Source organism: Natrix helvetica (genome assembly GCF_964273705.1).
Source record: "Natrix helvetica genome assembly, chromosome: 5".
Lineage (NCBI taxonomy): Eukaryota > Metazoa > Chordata > Lepidosauria > Squamata > Natricidae > Natrix > Natrix helvetica.
In genome coordinates this window covers 154,169,381-154,183,213 of record NC_138551.1, presented here as the reverse complement: position 1 = coordinate 154,183,213, position 13,833 = coordinate 154,169,381, and the positions used below count along the sequence as shown (strand labels likewise).

The 13,833-nt window shown below is 54.5% G+C and overlaps 1 protein-coding gene across 3 annotated transcripts; it reads left to right on the top strand.

Annotated features, from left to right (window-relative positions):
- The first annotated feature begins 3,838 nt into the window (after positions 1–3,838).
- On the top strand, positions 3,839–13,648 carry TMEM51 (transmembrane protein 51). Of its 3 annotated transcripts, XM_081955528.1 has the most exons (4): positions 3,839–4,400; positions 4,881–5,133; positions 10,768–11,210; positions 12,311–13,648. In XM_081955528.1, exons 3-4 carry the CDS (start codon positions 10,858–10,860, stop codon positions 12,741–12,743), a joined length of 786 nt encoding a protein of 261 aa, XP_081811654.1. In that variant the 5' UTR covers positions 3,839–4,400; positions 4,881–5,133; positions 10,768–10,857; the 3' UTR covers positions 12,744–13,648. The 3 variants fall into 3 exon arrangements, with proteins under 3 accessions (XP_081811654.1, XP_081811653.1, XP_081811655.1); XM_081955527.1 differs by lacking the exon at positions 4,881–5,133; XM_081955529.1 differs by lacking the exons at positions 3,839–4,400; positions 4,881–5,133 and adding an exon at positions 5,170–5,265.
- Positions 13,649–13,833: the final 185 nt, after the last annotated feature.

Here is a 13,833-nt window from a genome sequence, read left to right as displayed (position 1 = left end):
CCTCCCACCTCCCCTCCCCTCTCCTCCCTTTTAATTGGAAATAAAATTGGAGGCATCTAAAGCTCCAGGAATGCATTTCTAAGTCATTCTCTTTTCAGTTTTCCATCTTTCTTTCTTTCTTTTTTTCTTTCTTCTTTTGGTAAACTAGAAAATAATTATTTTAAAATAAAGGAAACAAAACTAAGAAGGTGATTTATTTAAAAGAACTACCATTTTAAAACAAATAGCTTACAAATTTATGGGTAACATTAGATTTAACTTTTGTCCCCTTCCTCCCCTCCCCTTTATTCGTCTGTCAGGGGAGAGTCCTTCAAAGCATGGATGCAAATATAAAAATATTAAAAAAAAAAAAGAATACACAACTAAATAAAGCTTATTTTAAAGTATGCTTTGCTGTTTGCTCAAATGGGGGAGCCAAGAAAGACCCACCGGCTAAAGCAGGAAGGAAATGGACCTTCGTGTTTGTGAGGGGACCCAGGGTAGGGGGGGGGGGGGTCCTGGCCCAGGGACGCCACTCTGGCCTTCGGTGGGAGCAGAAGGGAGTTTGGGGAGAGTTGCCTACCTACCTACCCCTGCAGGGGAGTGCAGAGTGCTCAGATGGGGTGGGGGGTCTCTCGCTCAAGAGGGGCTTCTGCACAGAAGCAGCAATCTGAACAACAGTGACTGGGACCCCCAACCCCATCTGCCCCTCAACCCCATCTGCCTCCTGGGCTTCTCAGAGGGCAGATTCTGTGCAGTGGCTGATCCCACAGTCCTGGAAATCCCTCCCTATTGAGGCTCTGTCAGTGTTACATGAAGCCTGTTTTTCCTCTTCGCCAGCCCCATTTCCAGAGGGTCTTTTTAGCGTGAAAAGTTGAAGATGGTTGAACTTCAACTTGGAGGTTCTAGTCCCCAAGATGCTTTTTCAAAAGGCAACCGGTCCGTTTTTCATTGAAGACGTTTTGCTTCTCATCCAAGAAGCTTCTTCAGTTTGGTTCAGTTCTTTAGAACTGAAGAGGCTTCTTGAATGAGTAGCAAAATGTCTTCAAGAAAAAACGGAAGTCCAGTTTCCCTTTGAAAAAACACCTTTGGGATCTGCATAGACATTGGGAGAATCTCGTGGCGACCTCTAGTGGCTTGAAGAAGTATTGGGCCAAAGAGCAGGCTGGGAAAATTGCAAGAAAAGGTTGAGGGTTTGGGGCCCCTCCCTCTCAGCCCGGTCCTCCTCGCAGGGTTGTTGTCAAGGGGAAGATAGGTATTAGGTACACCGCCTTTAGTGCCAGGCAACAAAGGGTGAAAATAATAATATATTGCTTCTATTCCTAGCTCAAAAATTCTGAGAAGCCGGGGAAAAATATATAAGAAACACCTTAAGTTGCTGGGCATTTTTTCTTTCAACAGAAATCTTTTTTGCAGGGGAGGAAAATAGAAAGCAGATTTGGCACAATGTTAGGGAAAGCTGGGCTGAAGCCCCATCGCCTGGGGGGGGGGACCAAATGGGGCCGATCCCTTCAGCAGGCGTTGCCTGAGGTGCCCTAAAAACTGCCTGCTGGAAGCTAGAAATGATGGGGGGGGGGCCTCCGCCTTGGCCTTGGGGAGTGGAGCAGGGCTGGTGGTGCCGAGCAGATGGCTCCGGTTGGGGAAATGGCTGCTCCCGTTTGCACACACAGACCGGCTTAATAGCTGTGCCGGTGCCCCATGCCAGCCTGTAGCCAAGGGATCCCCGGTCGATGGGAGTGAGAAGGAATGGTAACAGGGAGTTACTGCAAGCAAGGAACCAGGAGACTGCCTGCCTCGGGCAGGGATCCACGCGGCTTGGGAGAAAGGCCGGCCGCAGCCCTTTCCTCCCCAGACCGGTGGAAGGCCAGCCCAAAGCTTCGCTCTGGGGCGCCCCTGCCCACCCCAGCCTTCCATGAACCTGGAGACCGGGGTTGTGCCAGCCATGTGCAGGGGGCTCTGTCATCACTGACACACCTCCCTCTGGTTTAGTTTTGCTTTTAAAAGTTTTTAAAATTAATTAACGATTTTAGGTAGTGATTGTTTTACACTCCTCCCTTTATGGATACAGGTAGCCTTCCAGATACGACCATCATGGACGTAACTTGTGGCAGTCGGAAGGGAAATGCCACAGTTGAGCAAAGCCATGAGATGGCACTATGGATTGGTTTTACTGAAACCGGAAGGAAGATGCCAGTGGGGTCACTTAACCGCAGGACAGTGCAAATAGCTGCAATTGTGGTCCAGTTGCCGAGCACACAATGCTACAGGACCGCAAGGGGGAGGGAGGGAGGAGGGGATGATGGAAACTTCAAATCCGAGTCAGACATCCCCCCCCCCCCCAGGCAGTTCTGTTGGAACTTCAGCAGGAGGTCAGTAAGTCAAGTACTTATCTGTGCACAGGTCAGAGGCCATGTCTGTGAAATTGGCAGTCATATAAACATGCTGAATAAAGGAAGACGTAAATAAATGCCCAGAAGGCAGCTAAAACCAGTGCTGCATCTGAACTCGGGATCTAGAATCGGTGTCTCCAGTAACTTCCTTAAAAGAAAGTGGAGTCGGGGGTCAGACTAGATGAACTCTGTACTGCAAACTCTCAAGTTTTCAGGGCCACAGACCGGCATGAACGTGGAGCAACTGTGAAGAGGAAGCCCATAGCCAAGAGTTGATGGGAAAAGGAGCCAAAGAGGAGAGCAGGTTCATGCAAAAAGGAGTGTGGGAAAAGATGGAAGGCAGAAAAAAAGGGAGGCCAGCGTGGCTGAATAAAAGCATAAGGAGATCTCTGCCTCAAAAGGAGGCATAGAAGAAGAGGCGAAGCTAGGAAAGCGGCTACTGCTCCAAAGGGGCTGAGGGAGGACGCCCTCCATCCCACTGATTTTCTTCCAGGCCCCCAAAGAGGAGGAGAATGAGGGGACGAAAGAGAGAGGGGAAAGGGGGGGGGGAAGAGAAAACTGCTCTTGTTTGGGTTTCGTAGTGTGTCTGTGTGTGTGTGTGTGTGTGGTGTGCGTGCCTGAGCTTGCATTTCAGTTCAGTTGGGAGAGGCCCCGCTGAGCGTCCAGAGGAAGAAAGCAGCTCAAGGGCCCTGGGGCTCCCGTGGCCCCCGGAGGGCTTCAGCCAGAGCCTCTCCATGCCACACAGCCGCTGCCCCTTCCCATGCAAGTAGGTGGGACTTTGTGGGAGACCCCAGGACTGTGAGCATAGAGGGTCTTTTAGAAAAGAAACATTTTGTTCAGCATATGCACCAAGGAAACGTCCTCTCCGTTCATATAAAGCTTTCCCGTCATCGGAACACAGAAACGGCACGAAAATCAGGTTTCTTTGGCTGTCTGAATTACGCAACCCTCGCCCTCCATGACGGCGAATGAAGGCCACTTCCAGACGACCCCGAAATCCAGCAACTTCCACACTAAGGCTCAGCAGCGAGTGTGGGTGGGGGGGATGTTTCAAGGAGTTGAAGACCCTGGCAGAAGCCCCCCAGCGGCCTTAGGGGCCAAGGAGCCATCCCGGGGTCCCTGCTGACACCCAGCCCCAACTTCGCCCAAGTGGGGAGGGGTCTCTGGCTTCAGAAATAACGGAGGGGATTCGGAGCGAGGCTTTCGGGCGCAACTGCCGCAGGGATCTCCGCACATGCCAGGAGCAGCGGTAGGAAGGCAGTCGCTGCACGGAGCCCTCCGGCCCCAAAAGGCTCCAAGGCCCCGGGCGGGCTTGGCCTGAGGAATCTGGACCGGCGGCCCGAAAAGCGCCCCCCCCCCACCGCCCAGCTTCGGTCCTTCGGGCAGCCGCGCCTTCCGAACCTCGGCACGGAGCGGCCACAGCGAGGGGCTTTGGCGGGGCGGAGGGGCTGGACGGAGCCCCGCACCTCGCCTGCCTTGGGGCGGCCAAGAGGGGCGTCTGCCCGCCCATCGGCCGCCCTTCCACAGCAGGCCGGCCTCGGGGGAAGCGGCGCCTTTGGGGCCACGGGAGTCCCCCTCAGTTGCCCCGCCACGGAGGGCCCCGCTGACACCCCCCCACTCCGGGGCTGAGGGAGCTGACCGGGGAGCTCGGGCGGGAAAGGCGCACCCCCCCAAGAGAGGGAGGGAGGGGCCGAAGCGAGGGGCCTCTGCCGCCGCCCTCTTCTCCCGCAGGGCAGAGACGGAGCCTCCGCCGCCTCTTTCCCAGCCAGCGCTCGCAGGTAGAGCCCTCCTGTCCGGGGAGGCTCGCTCCCCTCTGCCTGCAGGGAAGCCTCGGGCGGGGCGGGGCGGGGCCTGGAGGAGCGGCCCAGCGGGCGCGGGGAGGGCCGGGGGCGGCGGCGCAGCCTCAGCCGGAGTCGGGGCCAGGCGGCGGCGGCGGGAGAGGCGAAGCAATGCGCCGCCCGAAGAGAGCGCAGCGCGGAGGTGAGCCAGCCGGCGGCTCGGCCCGACCCCACCACGCAGCCGGCCAGCCAGGTGAGGCGCCTCTCCCAGGCAGACGCCGCGCGGGGAACGCGGGACCTCGGCCGCCCCGGGCCCTTCTCGGAGGAGGCGGCGGCGAGGGGCCCCTGGTCCGGCGGGCGGGGGAAGCCCGAGCCCTCGGGGTGGATACGGCCTCGCTCCGCTCCCTCCAGGCGGGCTCTGGCCGCCGTCCTGGGCTCCCCCCCCCCGGGAGGTCTGTGCGGGGAGGGGGCGCCTGCGGGGCCCAATTCCTCCTCTCCTCCCCCACCCGGGCCAGTTTGGTGGAGGCGCTTTCCTCCCGGCGGAGGGGCTTCCCTCTTTCCCCCTCCTCAGCCGCGGCCGGGGCGGGGCGGCGGAGGGCCGGCGGGGGTCGTGGGGCGAGCGGGTCCCGGGCGGCCTGGGAGAGCCTCTGCGGATCGCCCCCGGGAAGGCCGGCCTTTGAAGGGCGGAGGGCACCTGGAGCGGACCAACCGGTTTGCCTCTCCCGCTCGCCAGGTTAGACTTTAACCCGACTGCAACGGCGGCGGCTCCAGGCTCTCCTTCCGCCAGGAAGCCAGGGAAGCGTGACGTTGTGGCAGCTGCTGCAGCCTGGACGGGAAGGAAGCCCGAAAAGAAGAAAAAGGGAAGTCGGGGAGCCTCCCAGGGCCGCCTCCTCCGCCTCCCCGGGGATCCCTCCCCGCCAGCCGCGTTTCGCCTGGGATGAGCTCCGTGGGCGGCCTGGGAAGGGCTGCGGGGTCCCGGCGGGAAGGTGGGTGCCGGATCGTCAGCCGCTCCCTTCCAGCCACGGAGGGAAGCTGAGCTCCGCTGGGGGTTTAGAAGCAGAAGCGCTGCGCAGCCTGGCCTGTACAGGGGGGCCTCCCACCACAGCGGAGCCTAAAATGTATGTTAAGTGAGAGATTTTTTAAGTGAGTTTTTTCACCTCCTTTCTTGCCACCGTTGTTAAGTGAATCATTGCTGTTGTTAAAGTAGTCACACGGTTGTTAAGTAAATCTGGCTCCCCCATTGCCTTGCCTGGTCAGAAGGTCCCTGGAGCGGATCACACGGCCCAGCCACACTATGAATATGAACCAGTTGATCAGGCGACCACGTGGTCGTAAGTGTGAAAAATAGCCCTAATTTATTTTTTTCCATTGCTGTTGTGGCTTTTAACGGTCACTAAACCTGTCCTCAAACTGCAAAACGTAGCTGACTCAAGCAAGTAAGTCTTGCTGCGTGTTTCAGTTGGATGCATGGAAGTCTTTCTTTCTGGGCCCCAAAGGAGAATAACTCGGACTTTGAGCAAGAAAAAAAGTCACCTGACCTGGCAGTTCTGGTTTATAGGTGGCAATCTAAGAAACAACCTGTTGAAGCACCGTCTGTGGAATGGCTCGCAGGTGGTTTGCTACAAGTGCCTTAAACTCAAACCAGCCGCGTGATGGCTTGGGGTGTTTTAGGAGCCTGTTCATAGGGCAACGTGTATGAATTTCGCCCTTGCCGTCGTTGCCTGTGGTTTAGGGAATAAACCCCGATGATTAAGTACATGTAAACCAGAAGAAAGTGATGTTTTTCTGGCTTTCTACCTTGGGGCCTTCACATTTGTAAATGAGTGGATTTGTCCATTTTGCCCGGTGTTAAATTCTAATTATCTACAATTAGGTATTTTAAGCAATATGTACGGAGGCCTCAATTATCTCGCATGACTGATCTCTCTGCAGCACTCTGGACTCATAGACTCGGCCTTCCTTTATGGCCAAAATCTCCCTCCCTCCCCTTCCCTCCCCTTCTGGTACTGTTATTCTGTTTTAATATCTCTCTTTTCCCCTTCCCCAATAAGTGAGAATGAATTCAACAACCCTGGATAGTTTTACCCGCTTTCTCATTTTAATTTCTGGGCAGCAGGAGGGAGAGTTAATGAGGGCTGTGTGGCAGCTTTGATAGGGATGCAGCGCATACAAAATAATAATTATGATAATGACAGGGTATTAACAGTGTTGTCAGGATAAGGTGAGCTTGCCCAGAAAACCCAGGTGAGGAGAGACTGCGGTTCAGTGACTGATGGCCTTTTGAAAAAGTGGAGCCAAGCAGACTCCTTACTTACAGACTGGGACTACAAAGCCCAGAATTGTGAAAGCTGTGTGTGTGTGTGTGTGTTCCTGTAAACACTGAGGAATTGTAGGACTTGTGGGTTACAAGACAGGCTCTGGATTTCAAGCAGAGAAGAAATACAGAGGAGATGGGGAGGTTTAATGGCTCCTGCCTGGTTCAGATTGCAGTCCATCAAAGTCAATGTAACGCATCCTATTGATTTCACTAGATGGACTCAAAATAGGTGATTGATTGATTGATTACGTGCCATCGAGTCCTTTTTGGACCTCTACTGGCCTCCTAGATAGATTTTCTCCACGAGAATCTGTCTGTAGCCTTGTCTTTACAAGCTTTAAAAACAAAACAAAAAGAAAACCACAGAGAAATGGAAAGGGCTGATATTGTCTCTCCATGCTAGACTCTTTCTTCCAAATGATAAAGCCAAGGAAAATAATTTGATATTGATTTTCCTACCCTCCTGTTTTATTTTTTCCTTCTGTGACTATCTTGTTTTTTTTTTTAAACTCTTTATAACAGGCAGTCATTGAAAAAGCCAGTCCTTCTTTAGCCCAGGGACAGCAGCGTTTGGGCAAACAGCTTTGGAATACATAATTGTGGCTTATCTTGCAGACCGAGATAATATCTGTGTCCACACATTCTTTGCCCCCTGGAACAGCCTTGGCAGGGAACAGTTTATGCTCACGGAAAGCAGTTCCTTCTGTGTCAGAACAAAACGTTAGCAAGGGAAGCCCAACACAACTGAAGGGGCAGGGAGAACGTTTCAGCTCATATTCTGGTTAAAATAATTGTCTCTCCAGCAAAGAGACCTTGGGGAATTTCTCCTCCAAGTAACTGTGAGCCGATTTCATGGGAGGCCTTGCACAGTCCAAGATCCGAAAGGGAAAAGGCGATTCAGAGTCCATGGGAAGGTTTGGCCTGCAGGAGCTGTCATTGCCGCCTTCAATTTCCCAGGCTTTGTTCCCCAAATGGCCACAGCCTGAGCATCCCTTGCGCTCTTAAGCCTTCCCAGACAGATCCGGCTTCCATCGCTCTGGAGCCTTGGCGAGCCTGGGCTGCAAACAGTCTGGAGACGGATGGGGAGAGAAGAGAGACCGGGAAAAACAGGATTTCCCCACAGTTCATCCTTTTTCATTCATTGCAAATAATTCCCACCAAAGGGAATTGGGCAGTAGGTTAGTTAGCTAGTTAGCTAAGTATTAGTCAGGTAAACAGTTCGTCAGTCTGAGGTTCCTTTGTTGCAACATCTCGGAGTAAGTCTATTTGGATACAACTTGGCAAAGATTTGTCATTTCCTCTTTTGTTCATTCCTCTCATTGTGGTCTGGCTGGTTCTCAGCTTCGGCAGGGGGCCTGATCAGGATGCCCTGCCGGGCCTTTCTGGGCAAGATGGGCGCATGGTTGCTTTGGTGCCCCTTTGTTGTGGGCATCTTGGCCACTGGGCCATTCCTGAGCACAGGGCGACTTTTGTAGAAGCCCCTTTTCGGTCCGGTTTGCAAGACAAGAACTTTTAGCAACGTAGAGCAGGGGGGGGGGGCTTTTGCCCACGCACAAATGGTGTCGGTGAAGTTCAGCTGGTGTTAAACGGCAAATCTGATGTTGAGTTTAAAGGATTTTGTTCTCAACAAAAAGTAAGGGGATTGTATTGGAGCCTTCTTTGCAGGTACACATCCTTTGGTGGTACAAGTAAATGCCAACAATCCCTCCACAGATGGAGCACCGAGGGTGAGTGTGCAAATACCTGCTCCGTTATTGCAGTTCTCCAGGGAAGAGAGGCTGCTCTTGTCGAATTATATTTGTGTCCTTTCTCTGAAGTGATCATCTCAATTTTAAATCTGCTAGGTGTTCAAATTATATTAAATTATTTTGAGGGGGAGGGTCAGTTTCCCTGCATTTTCTGCCTCAAAATGCTGAAAACGTGCAGCTGATGTTTACAGGGACCTTAGGAGAGAGGTGGGCCAGTTTCCAAAGCCAAATCAGTCAGGCCAGATTGGCAAGTGGAGGCCATACAAGCATGTGCAGTTTCACATCCTCTCTTCCAACCCTTCTCTGCTCATCTTTTTTCCCCTCCTCCTCCTCCTCCTCCTTTTTTTCTTTCTGCTGTTGATTCTGCATTTGGAAGCTTTCATTTCCTTCTCCCCACGTCATGATTTTCCTTCCACACACTAATTGTATAATTGACGGGAATCCAAAGTCTTCAATGCGGCTTCGGGCACTTTGCAAGCAGAAAGGCAACATTTTGTTTTATTCCTGAGCGAAGGAAATGCGATCCGAGAGAAGCAGAAAAAGGGTGCCCTTTCTTTTCAGTTCCCTTCATTAAAACAATTCCTGCCAACCACCTGACAACAACGAGTGCCATCTGTTCTGTGCCAGTGCCCTCCTGCATCCTCCTTTGGCAGTGCCACCTTCTCCTCCTCTTTGCACCTTGCAAATCCCACAGGATTTGCTGTTATCCTGTTGCCTACCCCACTTTTGAATTTTGATAGTGTCAAAGGTGTGGCTGTGAGGCTAGCTGTTCCCGGTCACTCCCGTTGGGCCAGGTGGCACCCGGGGCCATGCCTCCCCAGAAAGGCCCTCTTGGCAGAGGTAGCTCTCCCTCCGGGGGCTCTCATCCAGTGGGCAAGGCTGCAGGCTGCGTCTCCGAAAAACGGCACAGAGAGAAAGCTGGGGAGCTTCAGCTTTGGGGGCCTGGTGAGACCTCCGTCGGCTGTGCTGCGTAACGGTTCTTGGTGGTGGTGGTGGGGGACTGAGATGGAGGTGGGGGAAACCCGCTTCTGGATCTGGCTCAGTGGGAGCCATGCTGCCTGCTCCCCCCCCCCCCCCCCCGCTTCTCAGCTGGGCCTTGTTCAACCTCAGAAGCCCCTGGAGAATGCCAGCTGGGCAGGGTGCCTGTGCTTGGATGGTGCCCCTGACAGAATCCTAGGTGGGGTGGAGAGGTGGGAGGGGCCTTTTGCCCAGCAGCTGCCCCTGGCTGACCTGGAAAGCAGGCTGGGTGGGAGACCACCAGGCAGTGAGAGGCAAACTGATAATGCCCAGAGGACTCTCTGGATGCAGCCAGGAAATCCTGAGGAGTGAGGAAAACCCTTGTTTTTCCTAGCCTGGCATCTCTCCCTGTTTCTCCAGCTGCCCAGCTGGGAGCATTTGCAGTAACTCCAGGGCATTCATTTGGAAGAAGGAAAGCGGTTAGTGCTAACAATGATTAACTTTAAATGAGGTGACACTGTTTGGTGGTTCCTGCCACAGAAAAGGAGGGTGACATATTCAGTCCTTTGGGCAATTCCGGTCTTTGCTTTTGCTCCTGTTCTGGGCTTCCATCGAGGAATTATTCTGTTTGTTTGGGGGTTTTTTTTTAGTGCATGCTAAACCTTTCCTAGCGGGTGGTTTTTTTTAATCTGATTAGGATTTGTTAAAATTGTGTCTGGGGTTCTATTTTAGTCTTGGCTTCATTTCTGGAAGGCAGCTATTCCACAACAGAAGTCATCCAAAACAGAGTTTGCCAGGTAATGTGTGGTGGTGCACCTGAATGCTTGCAAGAGGCTTTTCCCATGGAACTGGAGAGCCAGTGTGTGTGTGTGTGTGTCTCTGTGTGTTTATGTTTTGTTCCTTTTAAGTTTTTTTTTCTTTTTCTGTTATTTTAAAAGCAATTTAAAAATCATATTAAAACGGTTTGGAACGTTAGTCCTGGTAGTTTACTCCATCAGTTAGTTTTTCAAAGCTGTAGCCTTCCTCAGGTTCTCCCAAGCCATTCTTCTCCAGCTGTATTGGACTGTACCTCCCATTCTCCACAGCGAAGGGAACCATAATGCTAGATGCCCAGAGGCACAGATTGGGAAAAAGGTGGTGCCGAGGTTGCTTTGAGAACTTGTGACTTCATGCACACACAGCCACAGAGATTGCCTGTTTCCAGGCGGTTTTCCCCCAGTGTGGGATTTCACAGTGGTCTCCTGTCCAGCTGCTAAGCAGGAACCCCCCCTGTCTTTTTCCAGACATCGAGCTGGTGCCGTTTCTTACAGCACAAATGAAATAAACCTGCAAAAGGGAAGGAAGCTTCCCAGGAGCAGAGTTGTGGATTGCAGTGATTCCCAGGAAAATTGGGGGGATCTTTTTTTTTTTCATTCCAAAGAGTTGGGGGGGGGGCTTCTGAGCAGAAATGGCTCCGATAATTTTATTTCCCCAATGTTGGAAAGACAACAGGCCAGATTTTAATGTCCCTACTTCTGCACCTGCTGCCTTGCCAGGAATATTCTTCATCTGAATTTGACCCCCTCCCTCCCCCCCCCCAATCCCTTGTCTTTCTCCAGATCCCCTTCTCCCACTTGGATCTCGTGAGCAAGCCCAGCCTGGGGAGGAGGAAGGGAGCCACTGAGCCTCACCCCTGAGAGACACTGAGGATGGCCCAGTCCAGGTCCAGCAGTGGCTCCCACTACGCCCTGACAGCCATTGGGCTGGGGATGCTGGTCCTCGGAGTCATCATGGCCGTCTGGAACTTGGTCCCGGGCTTCGGCCTCAGCGCCAAGCCTCACCCGGCCAGCGGTCACCATAACGAGACCGAGGTCAGCAAGGGGCCCCTGCACAGGAGCAAGACCTTCTCGGTGGCCTACGTCTTGGTGGGGGCCGGCGTCCTGCTGCTCCTCTTCTCTATCTGCTTGACCATCCGGGACAGAAGGAAGCCTAGGCACCGTGAGGACGATGACGTCCGGATACGTCCGCAGCCCTCGGTCGAGCGGCCTCCCCCGGAGGACAGGTGAGCAGGGAGGGGCCCTTTCCCACCCAGATTCTGGAAAGAGTCACTGCCCGTCTGCATCACGGAGTTTCTTTTGAACCCCAATTCCCGGCCGGTGCACCTCAAGGTCTCCGCCACAAACAGGGGCGCCATGAAGCTAAATCCCCTTTGGCATCACCTTTTGGCCCCCCAAAACCCCCAACAAAGGCAGCATTTCCTCTCTTGAGAGTGGCCGGAGCTTAGCGTCTCTGAGAGTGGCCAGAGCTTAGCGTCCAGCGTGTAACAGCCTCCCCCCAGCCTTTGCTCGGATCTCCTCTCAGAGGCCCTGGTCAGCTCTGGCACCCAGATCAATGCAGCATGGGGCTCAGCTGAGCCTCCGCTCTGACTGGCATGGAAGGTATTGGCGGGCTCCTTCAGAAAGCCTTCTGTGCTGGCCTTCTGGCCGGGCCACATTCACACAACCTGAGGCGCTTCCTCCAGAAGCTGCTGGAGGTGAAGCTTTGGGTCCTGGGGGAGACAGACCCCGGGAGTTGCAGCCAAAGAGCAGGAGCCACACCGGGCCCTGGCCTCTGGCCCGAATCTCAGTGACCCAGCCAGCAAGCCTCCTCCTAACCTCTGAGTGTGCAGGCAGAGAATTTCCCCGTATCGTCCTTCTCTTATACACAGCTGCTAGAACAAGCCATGGTTTTGAGGCCTTGGAGAGCCTTCAGCCCCCCTTGCAGCCTCCTCCGGCCATTTTCCCATCCTGCGCCAGGCCCAAGGGAAGAAACCCGCATTAAGCCTTCATCCACATGGGGGCATGTCCTGCTTTTACTGCCTGGAGGAGATGAGGGAGGCCAGGGCAGCAGGGTGCAGGCAAGCAAATTCCCCCTTGGCTACCTGCTCTTGGCTGGGAGGGGGGAGAAAGCCGTCCCCCAAGTAGCAAGGGAGATTGAAGGACAACAGTCCCCCCCCCCGCTGATGGCTGGCGTGTTGCCATCTTTAAACTTGGCCTTTGAGGTCATTTGCTCCAGCCCTTCAGTGCATTTTAAAAGGGGGGAGGGAGGGGAAGATTGAAAGGGAGAGAGATCCCCTGAGCACTCACCTCTCCCAATGTCTCTCCCCCCCCCACTCCCCCGCAGCCAAGAAGACGACGCCGACAGCCTCTCCCGCTACTACGTGCCCAGCTATGAGGAGGTGGTCAACGGCCTCTACCCGGAGCAGCCCCGGATGGAGGCCGAGCGTGGCACCCGCATCAGCGTCTCCCTCCCTTCCTACGAGTCCCTCACGGGGCTGGATGAGAGCCTCCCCACCAGGCCCAGCCCCACGGCAGCAGGGACAGCAACGGGGGAGGCCCCCAGGGGGGAGCGCCCCCCCGCCCGGCAGAGCTCCCGACTCAGCAAACGCCTGAAGCCGCTGAAAGTGCGCCGGATCAAGTCGGAGAAGCTGCACCTGAAGAACCTCCAGCTGGGCAGCACCCCTCCCACCCGGGTCACCATCGAGCCGCTCACTCCCCCTCCCCAGTACGACGAGGCGCCTCCTAAGCTGCCAGATCCCCGGGAGGGGGAGCCCTGAAACTGGTACCCGAGGGACACCTTGGCAGGAAGCACCGGAAGAGGCTTTCTTCAGAACGAGGGGCGGGGATTGTGTGTCTCCTGTCCAGTTGCCCTCTTTGGAGCCAAGCCAGAAGACCCCCCTCCTCAGAAGCCCCCCACGGCTCAGCTGGACCTTCTTGCCCACCAGGACAACGGGGTCAGGAGAAGATTCAATGACGCAGCCTTTCAGACGGCCTTCGTCCTCGTGAGCCTTCCTGGCCCATCAGGGATTTTGGAAACACCCCCTTTTTCCCCCTCCAGGGGACACCCAACACTCCCCCCCCCATCAGACTCAGGCCGGTGCACTTCCTCCGTCTCTTTCCTCCAGACCTGCGTGGATCTGGAAACTCGGCTCAAGGCAGGGGGAGGTTTTGATACCGTCTTAGCAATACGAACTCTTGGGGTTATAGTGTGTCTCTCTGTGTGTGTGTTTTTTCTAAATTATGTCATTTTTATATCTCTGGTAATAATGGTCACCTCTCCAAACTACCACCCCAGCTTGCCTGTCATGCTAGTCCTTACATTTTCTTGTGACAGTTTCCAGTCACGGGAGTTTCGGATCCGGCCTCCTTTCCCACCAAACGGGGATTTTCAGGGACAGGAAGGAAGCTCTTAGTGCCTTGAAACCAAACATCGCGAAGGCCAAAGAGAACTGCTCAAACCCACTGGGATCTGCTGCAGGCCCCAGAGAGGCCTTCTTCGTTTGGGGAGTGGGCTCTGGGCCGTCTCCTGCCGCTCCCTTGGGGGGTGGGTGGGAGCCTTGCAGTGGCTGAACTGGAAACGCAAAACTTATTTTTCCAAGAGGGTGAAACCTTTTTTTTAAAACTGGAAAAAGGGGGGGAAGAGCCCCTTTTAGAAAGAGAATAAACGGGCTTTTATCCAGGAGGCTGTTTATACCTTTTGTTCACGGGAGTGGGGGGTGTCTGGGGTTTGCACCCCCAGTTGGTGCCCCTGGGATTGCTGGCTGTGTTCCAAGGGGGCCTCCCGAAGGGGTCACTCTGCTTGGGGGATGAAATTCAGCGCCCCCCCCCCATGGGGAAAGAATGGGGCCCAAGACCCTGGGGTGGGGG

Excerpts from the sequence above, each read along its gene's own strand:
- TMEM51 (XM_081955527.1), top strand. The coding sequence starts at position 10,858 with ATGGCCCAGTCCAGGTCCAGCAGTGGCTCCCACTACGCCCTGACAGCC. Across the intron at positions 11,211-12,310 it reads CGGCCTCCCCCGGAGGACAG|CCAAGAAGACGACGCCGACA; the intron begins GTGAGCAGGGAG and ends ACTCCCCCGCAG.